General features: G+C 43.5%; 1 protein-coding gene across 2 annotated transcripts in view; it reads right to left on the bottom strand.

Moving 5' to 3' along the window:
* The window catches only part of ankhb (ANKH inorganic pyrophosphate transport regulator b), an 80,541-nt gene extending 64,225 nt beyond the window's left edge, over positions 1-16,316 (bottom strand). For both annotated transcript variants that reach the window (XM_071362573.1, XM_071362575.1), the window contains exon 1: positions 15,833-16,316. In XM_071362573.1, coding sequence (XP_071218674.1) covers positions 15,833-15,928 — 96 coding nt within the window. In that variant the 5' untranslated portion in view covers positions 15,929-16,316. The remainder of the gene's footprint in view (positions 1-15,832) is intronic.
* Between the last annotated feature and the right edge of the window lie 4,250 nt (positions 16,317-20,566).

Genomic DNA, 20,566 nt, shown 5'->3' with positions numbered 1-20,566 from the left:
ACCCAAGAAGACTCAAGGCTGTAATCGCTGCCAAAGTTGCTTCAACAAAGTTCTGAGTAAAGTGTCTGAATACTTATGTTAAAGTGATATTTCAGTTTTTTATTTGTAATTAATTAGCAGAAAAATTTTTAAATATATTTTTGCTTTGTCATTATGGTGTATTGATGAGTAAAAATAACAATTTAATACATTTTAGAATAAGGCTGTAACGTAACAAAATGTGGAAAAGGTTGAGGGGTTTAAATATTTTCCGAAGGCACTGTATAAGCCTGGGATATCAACCATTCAAAGTTGGTCTTAGTGGGAGTGACCAAATAATTCTATTGGAGTGACCTTACTGAGTAAAATATTTGACATCATTCCACCAGGTGTTACCAGTTAACACAGCCGCAAAGACATAATTACGACTAAACCCTGCCCATTTGCACAATTTCCCTTCTTAAAATCTGATTTTAAACCTAACCCTAACTAATGAAGGGCAGGTTTTATGCGTTGGTCCGCCAGACCTTCCACACATTTAGACAGAACTGTCTGGGAACGAAATTAGGTGTAATGTGACGAGCATGACTTCACTTTAGAGTGTGTGCCATCCATCCTTCAGCACAACATGTCACCCACCCTTTATAAAGCACGTTTATATCACATTTGACATTGATGATTATGTCACACAGTTTTGCCACATTTATAAAGCATAACCTACGGTTCTAGATGCTTTGTAACACATTTACGTAGTGCTTATGAAGGCATTATGAAGCCTTTATTAGCTGAACACCATTTAAAGCAGGACCCATATAGTCAAAATGAAATTAATAACATTATTATTTAAATATTCTAACAATGTGGTAACTATCCCAATATTGGGATATGCATAGGCACTTGAGGAACTCATACTCTTGTGTAAGACTTATAAAACTACAAAAAGCCAACTTAAAGAAATAAAGTTTAGTCAAGTTAGAACTATTTTCTAGCTAACAAGGTAGAGCACTTGAATTGTTATGAACACACACTTCTGTCCATCTCCAACTGTTTGAACAGCATGTTGAAATCAAGTGGTCTACCTTATTTCTTAGAATGAGCACGAGTTGCCATTTCCTATATTTGTGTTTTATGCTTATTGCACATTTATAAAACACAGATTCTTTTGAGTGTTTTTTTCGCATTGTTTGTAACTTATTTTGTACATAATGTTGCTACTACCGTCTCATATGACCGAAAAGAGATTCTGGATATCAGAACAGCGATTACTCACCTCAAACTGGACAAAGAGTTTTCTTTAATGTGTCAGACGCGAAAGATATACTGTTTCTCCGAGACCAAGCCCAAATCCCTGTCATTCGCGTGAAGAAAAGACGGAAATACAGGGGGCGCAGACTGTGGTGCATTGTGATAATTCGTCGGACCATAAATCCATCCTCCTGATTCCTGCTTACAAGCAAAAACTAAAGCAGAAAGTACCAGTGACTCGCTCAATAAGGAAGTGGTCAGATGATATGGATGCTATGCTACAGGACTGTTTTGCTAGCACAGACTGGAATATGTTCCGCGATTCAACCAATGGCATTAAGGAGTATACCACCTCAGTCACCGGCTTCATCAATAAGGGCATCGGCGACGTCATCCCCACAGTGACCGTACGTACATATCCCATACAGAAGCTATGGATTATAGGCAACATCCGCACCAAGCTAAAGGCTAGAGCTGCCGCTTTCAAGGAGCAGGACACTCATCCGGACGCTTATAAGAAATCCCACTATGCCCTCAGACGAACGATCAAACAGGCAAGGCGTCAATACAGGACTAAGATTGAATCCTACTACACCAGCTCTGACGCCCGTCGGATGTGGCAGGGCTTGAAAACTATTACGGACTACAAAGGGAAACCCAGCCGAGAGCTGCCCAGTGACGCGAGCTTACCAGACAAGCTAAATGCCTTTTATGCTCGCTTCGAGGCAAGCAACACTGAAGCATGCATGAGAGTACCAGCTGTTCCGGACAACTGTGTGATCACGGTCTCCGTAGCCGATGTGAGTAAGATCTTTAAACAGGTCAACATTCACAAGGCCTCAGGGCCAGACAGATTACCAGGACGTCTACTCAGAGCATGCGCGGACCAACTGGCAAGTGTCTTCACTGAAATGTTCAACCTCTCCCTAACCGAGTCTGTCATACCTACATGTTTCAAGCAGACCAACATAGTCCCTGTGCCCAAGAAAGAAAAGGTAACCTGCCTAAATGACTACCGCCCCGTATTACTCACGTGGGTAGCCATGAAGTGCTTTGAAAGGCTGGTCATGGCTCACATCAACACCATCATCCCAGAAACCCTAGACCCACTCCAATTCGCATACTGCACCACAGATGAATTAATCTAATTCGCAGTCCACACTGCTCTTTCCCAACTGGACAAAATGAACACCTACATGAGAATGCTGTTCATTGACTATAGCTCAGCGTTCCACACCATAGTGCCCACAAAGCTCATCACTAAGCTAAGGACCGTGGAACTAAACACCTCCCTCTGCAACTGTGTCCTGGACTTCCTGACTGGCCGCCCGAGGTGGTAAGGGCAGGGAACAACACATCTGCCACGCTGATCCCCTAGCACGGGGGCCCCTCAGGAGTGTCCAAACACACCAAGACAGTTGTGAAGAAGGCACGACAACACCTTTTCCCGATCAGAAGACTGAAAAGATTTGGCATGTGGTCCCCAGATCCTCAACGTTCTACAGCTGCACTATCGAGAGCATCCTGACCGTTTGCATCATCACCTGGTATGGCAGCTGCTCGGCATCTGACCGTAAGGCCCTAGAGAGGGTAGTGCGTACGGCCCAGTACATCACTGGGGCCAAGCTTCCTGCCTTTCAGGACCTCTATACTAGGCAGTGTCAGAGGAAGGCCACAAAAATTGTCAAAATTATCAAAGACTCCGGTCACCCAAGCCATAGACTGTTCTCTCTGCTACCGCATTGGGAAGCGGTACCAGAGCGCCAAGTCGAGGTACAAAAGGCTCCTGTCAAAGCCCCTCAAAGGGAGAGACACAGAACCATTCAAAAAGTTGGTGCTGGCTTATAAGCTCAATATTCGGTTCCTAAATGTTTACATGGATCTACTTATTCTGGACAAAGTTCCACGTAATGGAAACAGATCAGTGTTTTAGATTACATTACATTCTTACTTAAATCACTGGTGCTACCCAAACTATTGAGTACTAATAATTGGAAATTGTCAAAAACGTCTCTTACCCTTATTATTCATACCTCTGTCCCAAATTTCCCCACTGTGTCCCTTACAGTCTGTTTTTTGTTTAGTGAGCATTGGCGGCTATCTATTGTTCCACAGGAAGCTTACCTCTAACCCAAACACCAGATGGCGGCCTCTAATTAGGATGCTGGCTGGCCTTCTAGGGAGAGTTGCAAAGAAAAAGCCATATCTCAGACTGGCCAATAAAAATAAAAGATTAAGATGGGCAAAAGAACACAGACACTGGACAGAGGAACTCTGCCTAGAAGGTTAGCATACCAGAGTCGCCTCTTCACTGTTGACGTTGAGACTGGTGTTTTGCGGGTACTATTTAATGAAGCTGCCAGTTGAGGACTTGTGAGGCATCTGTTTCTCAAACTAGACACTCTAATGTACTTGTCCTCTTGCTCAGATGTGCACCAGGGCCTCCCACTCCTCAATCTATTCTGGTTAGAGCCAGTTTGCGCTGTTCTGTGAAGGGAGTAGTACATAGCGTTGTACGAGATGTTCAGTTTCTTGGCAATCTCTCGCATGGAATAGCCTTCATTTCTCAGAACAAGAACAGACTGACGAGTTTCAGAAGAAAGGTCTTTGTTTCTGGCTCTCTAATTCACTCAGTACATTATAGCAAAATTTCAATCTCTTATTATCCAATTTTCAATCAGCTTATAATACATATTTCAATCTCTTGTTATCCAAATTTCAATCAGCTTAATATCCAAATTTTAATCAATCAGCTCATTATCCAAATTTCAATCTTAATAGTAATAATTTCAATCCATTTGTAATCCAAATTTCAAATCAGCTTAATACGTCATATCTCACAATCACATAATTTCGCTGTTGGCTGGGCTCCCTGCCTGTGCCATTAAACCCCTACAACTCATCCAGAACGCCGCAGCCCGTCTGGTGTTCAACTTTCCCAAGTTCTCTCACGTCACCCCGCTCCTCCGCTCTCTCCACTGGCTTCCAGTTGAAGCTCGCATCCGCTACAAGACCATGGTGCTTGCCTACGGAGCTGTGAGGGGAACGGCACCTCCGTACCTTCAGGCTCTGATCAGGCCCTACACCCAAACAAGGGCACTGCGTTCATCCACCTCTGGCCTGCTCGCCTCCCTACCTCTGAGGAAGTACAGTTCCCGCTCAGCCCAGTCAAAACTGTTCGCTGCTCTGGCACCCCAATGGTGGAACAAACTCCCTCACGACGCCAGGTCAGCGGAGTCAATCACCACCTTCCGGAGACACCTGAAACCCCACCTCTTTAAGGAATACCTAGGATAGGATAAAGTAATCCTTCTAACCCCCCCCCCCTTAAAAGAGTTAGATGCACTATTGTAAAGTGGTTGTTCCACTGGATATCATAAGGTGAATGCACCAATTTGTAAGTCGCTCTGGATAAGAGCGTCTGCTAAATGACTTAAATGTAAATGTAAATAATTTTCACATCCACATTCACTAAGTACTATTCCCAAACACACACGGTGATCTCCCTTATTACCCCATGTGCATCTTCAACAATTCTCGTCGTTACTTGCTATGCACCAGGCCGAATCAATCATCCTGTTCGTTGACGCCAAATTGTCGTGGGAATTCTACACAGAGACACTCAATGTTAAATGAACCATTCTTTATTATCAGCGCGCTGGAGAGGTTCCAACCAACTCGGCAGGTAGCCTAGTGGTTAGAGCGTTGGACTAGTAACCGGAAGGTTGCAAGATTGAATCCCCAAGCTGACAAGGTAAAAATCTGAAAATAAGAATTTGTTCTTAACTGACTTGCCTAGTAAAATAAAGGTATACTAAGTAGATGTTGCACTAAGTAGATGTTTATCAGGAGCTACACCTGGGGCAGTCATGTTAGTTCTCTTATATACAGACAGGTTATATTTGCCCGGATTTAGCTTATTCATCGTTCATAATTAATTCATCACATACGTTTGCTTCATTCATGTGACCGACCAATAACCGGGTCACCAATACCTCACCATGCTTCTTCTCTCTAAGCTGAGACCTTGAAACTGAGATATCCCTTTCTCTAAACAAGGTTGTGGGCGTACTGCCAAATTGCAGATACTGATAGTGAGGATTTGTTCAATCCGTCACTTGCATGAACACAGAAATTGGTTATTAGAAAACCACACGAATAGAACACAAAAATTGGTTATTTAGAAAAGCACAAACTTAAAAATGTCCATCACACTCCTTAACAGCTTCTACCCACAAGCCATAAGACTGTTTACTACCTAATTCTATATTAAGTATTGTAGTATTCTATAGTAAATGGTAGTATTTTTTCATGTGGGATGTTCCTGTGCAAGAGAGCGGCTATGATAGCAGAAGCACATAAGGCCTTATCTGATGATATGGAGTCTGAGCTTGCCAAACATATCAAGAATCTCACAGATCATTTACATGGGCTTATAGTAGTCTCAAATGCAGAGAACCTACTTACGAATTGGCACATTGAAACAACATCAATGTCCCAAACAACTGGTCAACAAATGGAAGGGTAAGTGATATTGAACAGAGATATCTACATCTGAATATAGGCATACATTAAAGATAAACAATATACCACACCCCAAATTCGATGAATTAAACGTTGGCCTACCAGCACCATCACCCACTGTCACAGGACACCATTACACACTTACCTTAAGGCGGCTCAACTTACCCTGTCCCTATGCTCAAGTTGTGCCAAGAGAGAACACTTTTTTTGTTTTGAAAACTGTTGTGTACATGAATTCTGATTATTTCCAGGGATACAGTACACAACATCCGGAACTATATGTAGATCTTAGTTAGAAAGAATACTACATTTCCCTTGACGTAGCGATGCTGAATGTAAAAAAGGGATCAACGTACCCCGCAATACCCGGAGCAATTTAGCGTGCCGGCCCTACTTTTTCCACACCTTCTATGAGTCAACTATTTATAATGCATTATGAATGCACTTAAAGTGTCCTTAATCGCTCCATAGTACATTAGACAGGCCAAGCATTTATAACAGCTCATAACTCGCAGCCTTTATAAATGCCTAAAGTCTGCGGGTTCACACGTTACAACATGAATGTTCGCAGAACAACTCTCAAGCAGCGCTTAAAACAGCTAGGTTTTTTAACAGTTGAGAGGTATAATTGCTAAAACTGCTGGTTTGTTTTTATACTGTTGTAGATAGTTTCCCCCCACACACGTCCTATTCTACTTTTTTTTGTTCCTCTTTTTTTATTCTTGTAAAGTGTGTTGTGCCCCCTATTAAATGCATGTCATTGTTTCAGAAATATCTCAAGTCATTGAGTGACTTCTCTTTTCTAGAGAAGTCTGGCAAAGACAGAGGAAGACAAAGACAGAGGAAGTAGCAAGATGTGAATTTACAGTGGTTTGAATTTATAGTGACCTAATGGCAGAACCATGGCAAAATTGCAATAGTGATGATTGGTGTTCTCCCCTGGGATAGGAGTCAAAGGAGGCAGAGTTAGATCTTTGGTGGCATATTCTAATAAGAATTTCCTTATTCTGGTCCTTGAAGACTGTTAAGCATGTTGGTTGTTGTGCTTACTGTATTTCATTGTCAGTTTAGTAATTTCAACTGATTGTTTACTGAAAGAGATGGTTCACTTGGAAGTCGTCTGTGTGCCTGTAGTAACTATGATTAAGGTTATTTGGCATACTACTTACCCAAAAAGACTTGAGGCTGTAATCGCTGCCAAAGGTGCTTCAACAAAGTACTGAGTAAAGGATCTAAATACTTATTTAAATGTTATTTCAGTTTTGTATTTTTAAATAAATCTGCAAAAATGTCTGAACCTGTTTTTGCTTTTTCATTATGGGGTATTGTGTATTGATTGATGAGGGGAAAAAACTATTTAACCAATTTTAGAATAAGGCTGTAACAACAAAATGTGGAAAAAGTGAAGGGTCTGAAAATGCTCTTTCCGAATGCTCTGTATCAATGGATAAATTGGACAATTGTGAACAAGTTCATTTCAGGAAGATGTGTAACTTGTAACTCAGAGCGAACGTCGGCAACTAAAAAACTTTGATTGAATTATTTTGAGTGGCAAAAACAATTTAGCAGCGGTGTAGCTAAATGGCTATAGGCGGGGAGAAAGGTATAACCTGAGCCCAATCTATGTAGTACTGACGTGCTGACAAACAAACATGAACACTTTCCCTAGAGTGAGCAAATTGAATGCAGTGAGTGAACACCGTTCACAAAAAAATATAAAAAATTAACCAGCTGGGCACAGACATCAACTCACCGTCTATTCCACATTGTTCAACATAATTTCATTGAAATGTGGAAACAATGTTGACTCAACCAGTGTGTGTCACCATTTCTATTAATATGAACTATAACGTCCGTGGTTGCTAGGTGTCCAATTAGGATGTTGTATTTTGGGATATGGTGATGGGTGTAAGAGACAAGATGTTATTGTGATGTTAATTACTGCTACACCTCTTCACAGGACATGCGAGGTGTAGACTCCTTCCAACTATGAATAAGAAAAGTCCATCCCAAAGAGTGAAGAAAATAGCCCATAGACCGAATGACAACTTTTTTATATAACAGGAGCATTGACCAGGTAACATTTTACACTATAATACTCCCAGTGATATATTGCACAACTGAAACTATTAAGATCAAAACGAAAAACCAGTCCATCAAGGCAATAATGGCTTATTGTGTGACTATTTTAGCAAACCTTTCCATTATGGTTTTTATTATTAATCCGTAATAGTGGTTGAAAGTCATATTTACATTGTTATAGTGCTTATTACTACTAATTCCTTTTGTATATAATACAACAAAAACTTGTGATTCCAAAGTGGTAGCAACAACACTTTCTAATTCTTATCCACATAATAACATGATTAATACTTGGGCCATTCCACGAAATGAGTCCCTTTTGCATCACTTTGATATTTTAAGCAACAATTGTGCACTAATATGTCACACCTGTCTTTGTGCTCGTCTCCACTGCCCTCCTGGTGTCGCCCATCTTTCCCATTATCCCCAGTGTATTTATACCTGTTCTGTTTGTCTGTTGCCAGTTCGTTTTGTTCGTCAAGCCTACCAGAGTTTTTCCCCTTGCTTCTGTCTTTTTCTCTTTTCTAGTTTTCCCGGTTCTGACCATTCGTCCTGCCCTGACCCTGAGCCTGCCTGCCGTTCTGTACCATTGTCACACTACCCTGGATTACTGACCTCTGCCTGCCTTGATCCTGAGACTGCCTGCCGTTCTGTACCTTATGGACTCTGATCTGGACTACTGACCTCTGCCTGCCCTTGACCTGTCATTTTTCCTGCCCACTGTTATAGTAATAGACTTGTGTTACTTCGACACTGTCTGCATCTGGGTCTTCTCCTGAAATGTGATAGTACAAACTGGCCCTGACTTACCAAGCAGACTCGGACCAGATCCACAACGCCAACTCCTCCCAAGGAGCCACCATTGGAAGGCACGAGGAGTTGCTTAGTAGACTTATGGACGGGTTCCAGACCTTGGCCGAATGCCATGATCGAGCGTTAAACACATTGCTGGAGCAATTCCGCGGGTTGTCTGTCTGGCAGCCTACCACGACGGTAACTTGCCAGCCCCTCAGTAACCCGGCTTTTAGCGGCGCCGCCTCCCCGGCCACCCTGATTTCTTTGGAACCCCTCTTACCTCCCCCGGAACGCTTCGATGGAGAATCGGGAACCTGTCAGGCGTTTCTCGCTCAGTGTTCCCTCATCATCGAGCTGCAGCCCTCCTCAGTCTTGCAGCCTTGGACCACTCTAAGACAGCGTACCTCATCACGCTGATGTCAGGGAGGGCTCTTGCCTGGGCCACGGCAGTATGGGAACAACAGTTGGCCGTATGCTTCAGTCTGGAGGAGTTCGTGGCGGAGGTGAAGAACGTTTTCAATGCTCCATTGTTCGGGAGAAGACTCCCGCAGTGTGGCAGACTATGTGGTGGATTTCCACACGTTGGCATCTGAGAGTGCCTGGAACCCGGAAGCGCTGTTCGACATATTCCTACACAGAGTATTGGAGGAAGTAAAGGACAAGCTTGCAGCTCGGGAACTACCGACGGATCTCGACTTGCCCATCGCCTTGACCATTCGGGATCGATGGGCGACTACGGGAGCGAAGGAAGGAGATTTCACTCGCCCGCCCAAGGCTTCCACCTCGCCTCCGAGACGTCCTCGAGGCTACCCGAGTTCCCCCGAGAGTCTCCGAAGTCTTCCAATTCACCTCTTTCCGAGCTGATGCAACTAGGCAGAGCTAAGCTGTCCCCAGCCGAATGGCTATACAGGCTTCACGCGAAGAGTTGCCTGTATTGCGGGACTACTGGTCATTTCGTGGCCACCTGTCCACTAAAAGACCAGGCTCACCGGTAGGAGTGAGTACTCTGGTGGGCCATACAGAGAACTTTTTCTCTCCCCTTACTCACACCCCTTTTCATGCCACCTTGCTGTGGGGGAACCAGTCAAAATCTCTCGGGGTACTCATCGACTCCGGTACCGATGACAGCTTTATGTACACTACCCTGGCGTCCGAGCTGGGCATCCACACTCAGCCCCTCTCCATTCACATGGACGTTAGAGCGCTGGACGGGCGCTTTATAGGCCGGGTCACCCACAATACCACCCCTATCAACATACGTGTGTCAGGGAACCACAGCGAGACGATCCAATTCCTGCTTATTAAGTCTCCTCAGGTTCCCGTGGTATTGGGATTCTCTTGGCTCCATCGACACAATCCCCTTATTGACTGGTCTGCTGGTGCCATCATGGGCTGATGCCCGTTCTGCCACGCTCATTGCCTGAAATCAGCACAGCCTGCTTCGGGACATCTACCTGGGGGCTCGGAAGTTGCCCCAGACCTCTCCACCATTCCCACGAAGTACCAGGACCTCCTGGAGGTGTTCAGTAAGGCCCGGGCCACTTCGCTTCCACTGCAGGATGTATTTTCTCCCAGGCACCACTCCGCCCCGGGGACGACTGTACTCTCTGTCGGGTCCGGAGACCAAGGCCATGGAGACCTACACTGAGGACTCCCTAACCGCAGGGTTCATACGTCCTTCTGCCTCCATTGCAGGTGCAGGGTTCTGCACCCGTGCATCGACTACCGGGGCCTCAACGACATCACTACCTGCTACCACTCATCTCCTCGGCGCCACCGTGTTCTCCAAGCTGGACCTACGGAACGCCTACCACCTGGTGTGGATATGGGAAAGGGACAAGTGGATGACTGCCTTCAACACGGCCAGCGGTCACTACGAGTATCTGGTCATGCCATTTGGCCTTACCAATGCCCCTGATGTGTTGATCAGGTGCCTCCTGGAGAACCAGCTTTTTGTGAAAGCAGAGAAGTGCTAATTATATCGCTCCACCATCCCCTTCCTGGGTTACACATTGCTGCAGGTAGTGTACAGGTGGAACCCGGGAAGGTGAGAGCGGTGTGGATTGGCCCCAGCCTACATCCAGAGCGCAACTGCAACGTTTCCTGGGATTCGCCAACTTTTATCGCCTCTTTATCCGGGGTTACAGCACCCTGGCTTGCCCCCTGTCTGCACTCAACTCTCCCAAGTTTCCATTCACAAGGTCCCCAGCTGCTGACCAGGCGTTCTGCGATCTCAAACACCGTTTCACCACAGCTCCCATCTTGGTTCATCCTGACCCGTCCCGCCAGTTCGTGGTGGAGGCCGATGCTTCAGATGTCGGAGTGGGGGCTGTCCTGTCCCAGTATTCTGCCCTGGATCTGAAGTTACATTCCTGCGCATTCTTCTCCCATCGCCTCAACGCCACAGAGAGGAACTACGATGTGGGGAATCGTGAGGCACTGGCTGGAGGTGGCGGAACATCCGTTCATTGCGTGGACAGACCACAAGAACCTGGAATATCTCTGCACCGCCAAGCGTCTCAATTCCAGATAAGCTAGGTGGTACCTGATGTTCACCCAGTTCAACTTCTCCCTCTAATACCGACTGGGATCCAAGAATGTCAAGCCAGATGCGCTGTCACGCCGCTATAGCCACGCAGCTACATCCCCGGAACCCGAGACCATCCTTCCCACTTCGTGCCTGGCGACAGCACTCAGCTGGGGAATAGGGAAGCAGATTCGTGAGGCGCAGCCTTCCCAGTCGAACCCCGAAGGGGGGCCCAGATATTTGTTCCTGACGCTGTCCGCTCCTCAGTCCTGGAGTGGGCCCACACCTCCAAGCTTGAGTAGGTGTGTTCAAAATTTGGGCTGGTACTGTATGTAATTGAATATGTATTTAAGTTAAAATAAATAGGGACCATAATGGAAATAAGTCCCCGACTTTATTGTGCAATCGTGGTCACTTTAAAAAATCTTTATGTACATATGTATTTTTTTTACTGACATATAAAATCAATCAATCCAAACTGTGCAGCGGCCAATTGATGAATGGAAGTTGTTACAAAACACCAAAAAGTTTAATGACATTCGGAGATTGTCAAACCAAGCCTTTGATACTGGGTAAGCCTACAAGGTACAATGGTTCGTTGCCGCGTACTGCAGCACACCTTGCGTGGTGCTGCAGAATTCTATGGCACGTTATTTAAGTGCCAACCACTGGTACCATTAATGCTAGTTCATGATAGTTTGACCACCAGAGGGAATCTTTGAGAAGCATTTGATAGCCTTCAATAGTGTCTGTACTAGATAATGTAAAACCTTTTTCTGTAAGAACATAGTATATGGGATTGATTTTAAGAAATTTTGCTTGATTAATATTATGGTGTTTCTATTCCAAGAAAAACAAAAACCCTCTGGGTTTCCGTTAGGATGGAACGGAAAATATGGCGCTGTACAATGTGACGGTCGGGAGTAGGCTACAGTGCTGGGCTATTTAGCTAAAAAAATCTCTCTCCACGGTCCACGCACAACAGTGTTGTGCGTGGACCGTGGGAGACCAGGTTTCATTTACCCGACGGGGAGGGAGGATTAGGCTATCCTTGTAAATAAGAATTTGTTCTTAACTGACTTGCCTAGTTAAATAAAGGTTACACTAACAGGCTGACTACACCGCGTGCGCGAGCGTTGCAAAATACATTTTGAAATCTATATTATTCAATTATTGCACCCACACTGCTCACGCGCGCCAACGAGCGTCTGTGTTGCCATGGGCTAAAATAGAAATCAGTTCTATTTGTGACGCAGATCGCGTTGCAAGTCCTGCCTCTCCCATCTCCTCATCGGTTTATAGAAGCAGGTACCCACATGCCATCTCCTCATTGGTTATACCCACGTGGGTGACTGAAAGACGAACGAGGTCGGTGGCGGTAATGCACCTAATTTATGAAAGTTGCCAATTGCAATATAAAGTCCAGAGAAGAAAAAGCCTGGAAGGAGGAGAGATGACTAGAAACGATTCGGTTGACCATTTTATGTGTGGATTAGTTGTCGGAGTAGAGGACCTTGTGCATTTCAGGTAAAATAACAACTCAATGTTTATATCCCAGGACAAATTAGCTAGCAACAAGGGGCCTCCCGGGTGGCGCAGTGGTCTAGGGCACTGCATCGCAGCGCTAGCTGTGCCACCAGAGTCTCTGGGTTCGCGCCCAGGCTCTGTCGCAGCCGGCCGCGACCGGGAGGTCCGTGGGGCAAAGCACAATTGGCCTAGCGTCGTCCAGGTTTGGCCGGTAGGGATATCCTTGTCTCATCGCGCTCCAGCGACTCCTGTGGCGGGCCGGGCGCAGTGCACGCTAACCAAGGGGGCCAGGTGCACGGTGTTTCCTCCGACACATTGGTGCGCCTGGCTTCCGGGTTGGAGGCCAGAAGCAAGAAGCAGTGCGGCTTGGTTGGGTTGTGCTTTGGAGGACGCATGGCTTTCGACCTTCGTCTCTCCCGAGCCCGTACGGGAGTTGAAGCGATGAAACAAGATAGTAATTACTAGCGATTTGATACCACGAAAATTGGGGAGAAAAGGGGGTAAAATGTATTAAAAAAATTTAAACATTAGCTAGCAACAGCAAGCAATCTAAATAGGACAAATTAGCTAGCAAGTGCAAGCTAGCTAGCTAAATTCCCATAAATGTTTAATGTTTTTCGACCTGTCGCCAAATTAATGTAATTGGTTCAGAGTTTGTTTTGATATTTTAACCTGCGTGTCGTGATCGCGTTCGGTGTGGGGGGACAAAATACATTTATGCTCGATGGCGCACAACGGCGCACACGCGCAGCCGGCTTGGGTTCCGTGTAAGAGCATAACCTTTCTACACCATAATTTTAGTCAAACCAATACCCAAACGGAGATGAAGTGAAAATAAAAATCTCATTGATTGATCAAGACCAGTCCCCTTGCTTGTCTCAGAGCAGCGCGAAATAGTTGTAGGCTAATGCTTCAAATCATATTGCTTCTAACTTCAATATGCTCTTTAAATAAATAAGACCTACACCACTTTTAACAGCACATTACTCAACACCAGTGAGACTCATGTCACCTACAGTAGGCCTACAGTATATCGGAAAATATGACATGACTCTCCGCCAATAATTACATATAGAGGATTGACGGATTGGAGGATTCTAAATTAAAACCAAAAGCCGCCTTATGGGTCTCCCGGTTGCGGCCGGCACGGATATCTGTAGCAACACATTTTGCATTGGGATGCGGTGAGACAGCTGCGCCACTGGGGAGGCCCCATCCACAAAGTATCAAAATACAGAGAGGTGTTGGTAAAGGTATATTGTCCTGCTAATAGCCCATAATGGGCTGTTATAATACTGTACATGGTGTCCAGGTCAGGATAACCAAAATCTTTATTTATTAAAGACTATCAGAAAGAATATTGGTACTTATTTATTTTGATACAAAGCCATGAATGAGTGAGTCACTCAGCTTTATGTAGGTGCCGCTATATGACTGTGACATCAACTTGATAATATATAACGATATTTATTTCATCACATTCACAATAAGTTGGGTGAATTTTGGCCCATTCCTCCTAACAGAGCTGGTGTAACTAAGTCAGGTTTGTAGGCCTCCTTGCTCGCACACGCTTGTTCAGTTCTGCCCACAAATGTTCTATAGGATTGAGGTCAGGGCTTTGTGATAGCCACTCCAATACCTTGACATTGTTGTCCTTAAGCCATTTCTGCTTGAAATGCCCCTTGCCTCAAATATCCTGTTTTGTCATTTTAGTATTGTGCACAAGCTGCTAGACGGAAATAGTAGGCATACAAGCAAAATATCTAGCATATGTAGAGCATTGTTTCCCAACTCCAGCCCTCAACCAGGCTAAGTTTCCCAACTCTAGCCCTCAACCAGGCTAAGTTATATTCTTCAGTAATCAATGGGTATATATCATGGAGAATTTTTTTTATGTAGTAATGACAGATTTTAAAGACATTAGAGCCTTGTCTAGTTTGATCTCCCAGATTAGTTTGGGGGTTTCAACAAGGTACGCTTTGGGGGTGACTACTACTATAGGTCACATGTAGCCAAATCAGGCCATCCATAACGGCACAATCATCTAGCTCATTTTGGTTTTGCATTGTCTTACTCTTTTATGGGCCCTGACACATGTTTGCTGATACTACGGCCAGCTGTTGACGCACACAGGTGATCCACTAACTAACGTTGTTCGTGTAACCCACCATTTTCCATGGCTTCCCAGAGACTGTTCCCATCCTAGTGGGCAAGCAACCTAAAAGGTGCCGCAAGAGATGATGAGGATAGGCTACACCTCAAGACAGGCAACGCACTGTGGGGTTGATGGTATGGAATTGATGGCTTTGTCACTAGGCTACAGGGAGATGTCATTGTGGTGGGAAAACTACCCAGTTGTCATACTTGACTAAAAGAAAAGATACCTTAATAGAAAATGACTCAAGTAAAAGTGAAAGTCATCCACTAAAATTCTACTTGAGTAAAAGTCTAAAAGTATATGGTTTTAAATATACTTAAGTATCAAAAGTAAAATGTAATTGCTAATAAATACTTAAGTATCAACAGTAAAAGTATAAACCATTTCAAAATCCTTATATTAAGCAAACCAGAAGGCACCAATTTCTCTTTTTTGTTTAAAGTTACAGATAGCCAGGGGCACACTCCAACACTCAGACATAATTTACAAAGGAAGCTGTGTTTAGTGAGTCCAACAGGTCAGAGGCAGTAGGGATGACCAGGAATGTTCTTTAGATAAGTGTGTGAATTAGACCATTTTCCTGTCCTGCTAAGCATGCAAAATGTAACGAGTACTTTTGGGTGTCAGGGAAAATGTATGGAGTAGAAAGTACATCATTTTCTTCAGGAATGTAGTGAAGTAAAAGTAAAAACTGTCAATAATATAAATAGTAAAGTAAAGTACAGATACCTCAAAAAACTACTTAAGTAGTACTTTCAGGAATTTATACTTAAGTACTTTACACCACTGGATGTCAGTCCCCATTGCCAATGACTAAAATTCTCAACGAAGCGCACTGGAAATGCGACTGGTGTTAAATTGCCTACCAAGGTGGGATTCACACCGCCTATGTAAAACGAGTCATTGAGAAATGTTTTATTACTATTATACCTATTGTTATTCACAGACATGACAATCAGAAAATCATAGAATAGGGCTATGATAGTAACACTTGCCTGTTCACCGAGGTCGATGGCTATGTTAGTGATAGCGAGAGGAACCAGGAATCGGATGAGCGGGAAGTAGGGTGTTAGAGATGGGAATTTCACCATAATATCAGCGGGTAGATGACAGCAAAACCAGCATCAGCTGCTTACAGAACTAAGAGGGGATGAAAAACGCTAGTCGCCGTGACCACCCGATGTTCTCGGTCTTTTCTAGGAGAAATCCTAAAATATCAGGTCCGTCCCTGCCTCCTACACAACAACAGCATCAACAACAATGATCTAACGCAGTGGCGAAGAGGAGGTTCACCAGAAATTTCTGTTGACGGACTCTCCATTGTTCATCCATCAGGAGAGGAAAAAAAAATAAAACATTAAATTAACGTGCTGCTGTTCCGCCCACAACTTCTCCCTTTGGCAAATTATATTGAGCCCAATATGGAAACGGTTTGGAGACCGCGGTATCGCTGCAGCCCAGCAAAGCCGCTATTCTGTTGATGGTCCCATGGTTTACTGTACTTTAATCATCGCCATCCTTCAGCACGTGGGGGTCGCCACATAAATAACACTCCTCTTCTGGACGTCACCAGTTGCGCACCGAAAACCATACACTAGCCTGGACAAGTAAACTACTCGACCAATGTAAAATTAGTTTTGTATTGGATATTCGGGACATTAGATTTTCTCTCGTCAAAAGCTATTGAACCAAGCATGCCATGACTATGAAGATGGTGTATTCTGAATCAGGGGTGGATGGAGAAAAAGCCACACCTTTTTAATTTTTATAATATGATTTCGTTTTTGAATCTTCAATTTCTCTTAGACAAAGTGTGCCATGACTATCAAAAGGATATATTCAGAATCAGGGGAAGATTAACAAAAATCCAACTCTTTATTTTCCTTGAAATATTGAAAAAATGTATATAATAACATTCCCAAAAATAAAACTTGTGGATTTTTGTCCATCATCCCCTGATTCAGAATATGCCATCTTCATAGTCATGGCACGAGAGAACCAAATATCCAATATAAACTAATTTTACCTAATTAATAACATGGTGACAAGTGGTCTTTTCAGACAGTGTCAGATACTAATAATCTGTTCAATGATATCTCTTGGCACGTGCACTGCTCAGTCCAAAGTGTACATTTGTAGAACGTGCCCATCTCGCTCTCTCATATTTCAAGTCGAATGAGTCACTTACTGTATGTAGATGATTGCACCAAATCATGGGCACACAAGAAACTCCTTATTCAATTCCATGCAATATCCAATGCAATAGTGACATACAAGTCATAGCCTAGGCTACTAGTCATAGCCTAGGCTACTAGTACATGCTGAATCAGAGCCGCAAGGTTTGTCTTTCTTCAATTACAGTGCCTTCAGATACGTATTCTCACACCTTGACCTTTCCACATTGGTTGTGTTACGGTCTGAATGTCACTGGCATACAGGTATACAGGTATATGACTACCTCATCGCTGTACCCCATACACACAGTACAATTATCTGTAAGGTCCCTCAGTCATGCAGTGAATTTCAAACGCAGATTCAACCACAAAGACCTAGAGGTTTTCCAATGCCTTGCAAAGAAGGGCACATATTGGTAGATGGGTAAAAAATAAAAGGCAGACACAGAATATGCCTTTGAGTATGGTGAAGTTATTAATTCCATTTTGGATGGTGTATCAATACACCCAGTCACTACAAAGACACAGGCGTCCTTCCTAACTCATTTGCCGGAGAGGAGGGAAACCACTCAGGGATTTTACCATGAGGCCAATGATGAATTTAAACAGTTACAGAGTTTAATTGCTGTGATAGGAGAAAACTGAGGATGGATGTCACGACTCCGACCGAAGCAGGCTCCCCTTCCCGTTCGGGTGGCGCTCGGTGGTCGTCGTCACCGGCCTACTATCAGCTGCCACTGATTCTTTTCTCCCCCTCCTTATGTGTTTATTGATTACACCTGTTTTGAGTTTGTTGTAATTAGTTGGGCTTTATTACTCAGCCGGCCCGCCCGTTTCTTTGTGCGGGATTGATTATTGTAAGCCAGGTGTTTGTTTCAGACGTACGTGTTGGTTTATGTTCGTGTATTAGTGCTGGACTGTTTTCGTTCCCCGTGTCTGGGGGCAGTTTATTTTGAGCACCCAGTGTTTAGTGGGTTGGCCGTGGTTCACCGTGAATGCATTAAAAGAGCATTATATTGAACTCTCTGTTTTCCTGTGCCTGACTTCACACTCCCGACACCCAGTACCTTACAATGGATCAACAACATTGTAGTTACTACGCAATACTAACCTAAATGACAGAGTGAAACGAAGGAAGCCTTTACAGAATAAAAATATTCCAAAACATGCATCCTGTTTGCAATAAGGCACAAAAGTAAAACTGCAAAACATGTGACAAAGAAATTAACTTTATGTCCTGAATACAAAGCATTATGTTTAGGGCAAATCCAACTCAACACATCACTGAGTACCACTTGAATTTGCAAGCATGGTGGTCATCATCGGCAAGGACTATGGAGATTTTTAGGAAGAAAATAAACGGAATAGAGCTAAGCACAGAAAAAATCCTAGAGGCAAACCTGGTTCAGTCTGTTTTCCACCAGACACTGGGAGACAATTCAACTTTCACCAGGACAATAACCTAAAACACAAGGCCAAAAATATACTGGAGTTGCTTACCAAGATGACAGTGAACGTTCCTGAGTGGCCTAGTTCTAGTTTTGACTTAAACTGGCTTGAACATATATGGCAAGACTTGAAAATGGCTGTCTAGCAATGATCAACAACCAACTTGACAGAGCTGGAAGAATTTTTTAAATAACGTTTAAATATTGTACAGTCCAGGTGTGCAAAGCTCTTAGAGACTTACCCAGAAAGAGTCTCAGCTGTAATCATTGCCAACAGTGATTCTAGCATGTATTGACATGTGTGAATACTTGTGTAAATTAGATATTTCTGTATTTAATTTTCAAGTAATTAGTAAACATGTCTAAAATCATGTTCTATGCGTTAACAATACAATTTCCAGGTGCAGGTTTCAATGCCAGCCACTTCACCTCAGTCTGCAAATACATTGTCATTAGGGAGACATACAATATTTACAAATCCTCTTCATGTCAAAATCCATCCTGGTAGTTTAGTTCCCTATCTAGTTGACAACAGGTAAAGCCGCGGGCATTATAATAAAGATAACGCTCAATTATTTATTCAATCGTTTGTTTGAAAATTGACTGATACAATAAAAAAATGTACCCACTGAATTAACAGATGTCAGTATGCATTGCACCATAAGGGGCCCGAGACAGCTAGCCTACATAAGTAAGGAGAGTTCAACTGCAGATAAACTGTTTCTCCACATTGTAGTTGGAATAATAGCCTACTACAATATAGCATCGCTGACTCCAAGTTTTACTTCTGAGATTTAATGCATAATATAAATAGGCGAAAGAGTTGCCTCAGTCTGTGGGGAGGGAGAAGTTAACAAATTAATGCATGAATGAATGTCTTTAGTGTTAGCTGGACTACTGACATTGCTACACTGTGTATTTACATGATAAGTCAAAAATATGTGGACCGTGTTGTATGCATGTGCCCCAGTTACCGGGTTCCTGACCTAATAGCAAGCAAGCTTGCTGAGATTACACAAACAAATGTATGTAGGCTACTTAACCTACTACAAACTCAGGTGATTGTTTGTTGGAACACTATAGTTAAATGTGAAAGTGACTCAATCTAAGATCAGTACTTGCATTTGGAGTCTATGCATTTAAGAGGGGTCACACTTCCCTCGCCCCACCCCTCAGCTTTATACCAAAATAAGTGGTGAGGTTGCCGTTTTTCTTGTTAGAACAGACTGTAGCTTTAATGCTAATTGGTAAATGAATAACTGATTAATTGACCTTACTGAATGATAATCTATATTCATGTTTATCGATCTATCAACAGTGCATAGCCTCATTCTGTGGAGAGGGAGGGAGACATAAACAAAGGGAAGGACCTAAATGAATGCAAAATGTACTGAGCTGAAATACAGTTGGGCTGATTAAATGTTTTCTATGTGCTGCAGCACAGGATAAAAAGCATGTACTGCAAAGTAGATATAACTGTGTAATCTGGGTCAATGTGCTGCGCTTCAGTTTAGCTTCCTCCCCTATCTGACTGACGCATATTGGGCTCAAACCAGTGATCCTCTGCTTCGCAACACACTTGACCGCCCTCCTTGACAATGTGCAAACCGATTGAGCCATACAAAAGTTATACGTCTTGGATGGCTCCATCGGCAACATTTCAAACTAGCTGTGGAGTGAGTTTACGAAAAAAATGAATTCACTTATTGTTAGACAAATGCAAAACAACTTGCCGCTTGGCATCACCCTGGTTGTGAGAGAGTTTGGCTGCGTTTACACAGGCAGCCGATTCCAATCATTTACCAATTATTTCCATGACTGATATCTGATATTTTTCGTAATGTGTAAGCAGCAAAAAAACACATGGAATCTGATCTCGAATTCGGATTTATAGCACATCCATACTGTACTGACACATATTTGATTATTTGGTTAATTTTATAGAAAGCCTTCTATATTTCAACTTGTTTTTTATAGCATGGTATAATGGTCCCCTGTTAACCGCAATGTGTGCCGTGTTACCTGTGATACATGTTCAGAATTTGTCCTTTGTTACAACATTCCAGGAACATGGAACATTCCGTCTAATTATCTGCATACTGTATCT

The sequence above is a fragment of the Salvelinus alpinus genome, chromosome 23 (assembly GCF_045679555.1).
Source record: "Salvelinus alpinus chromosome 23, SLU_Salpinus.1, whole genome shotgun sequence".
In the NCBI taxonomy this organism is placed as follows: Eukaryota; Metazoa; Chordata; class Actinopteri; order Salmoniformes; family Salmonidae; genus Salvelinus; species Salvelinus alpinus.
Note: the sequence above shows the minus strand (reverse complement) of the source record. Positions and strands in the feature narration are given on the sequence as shown.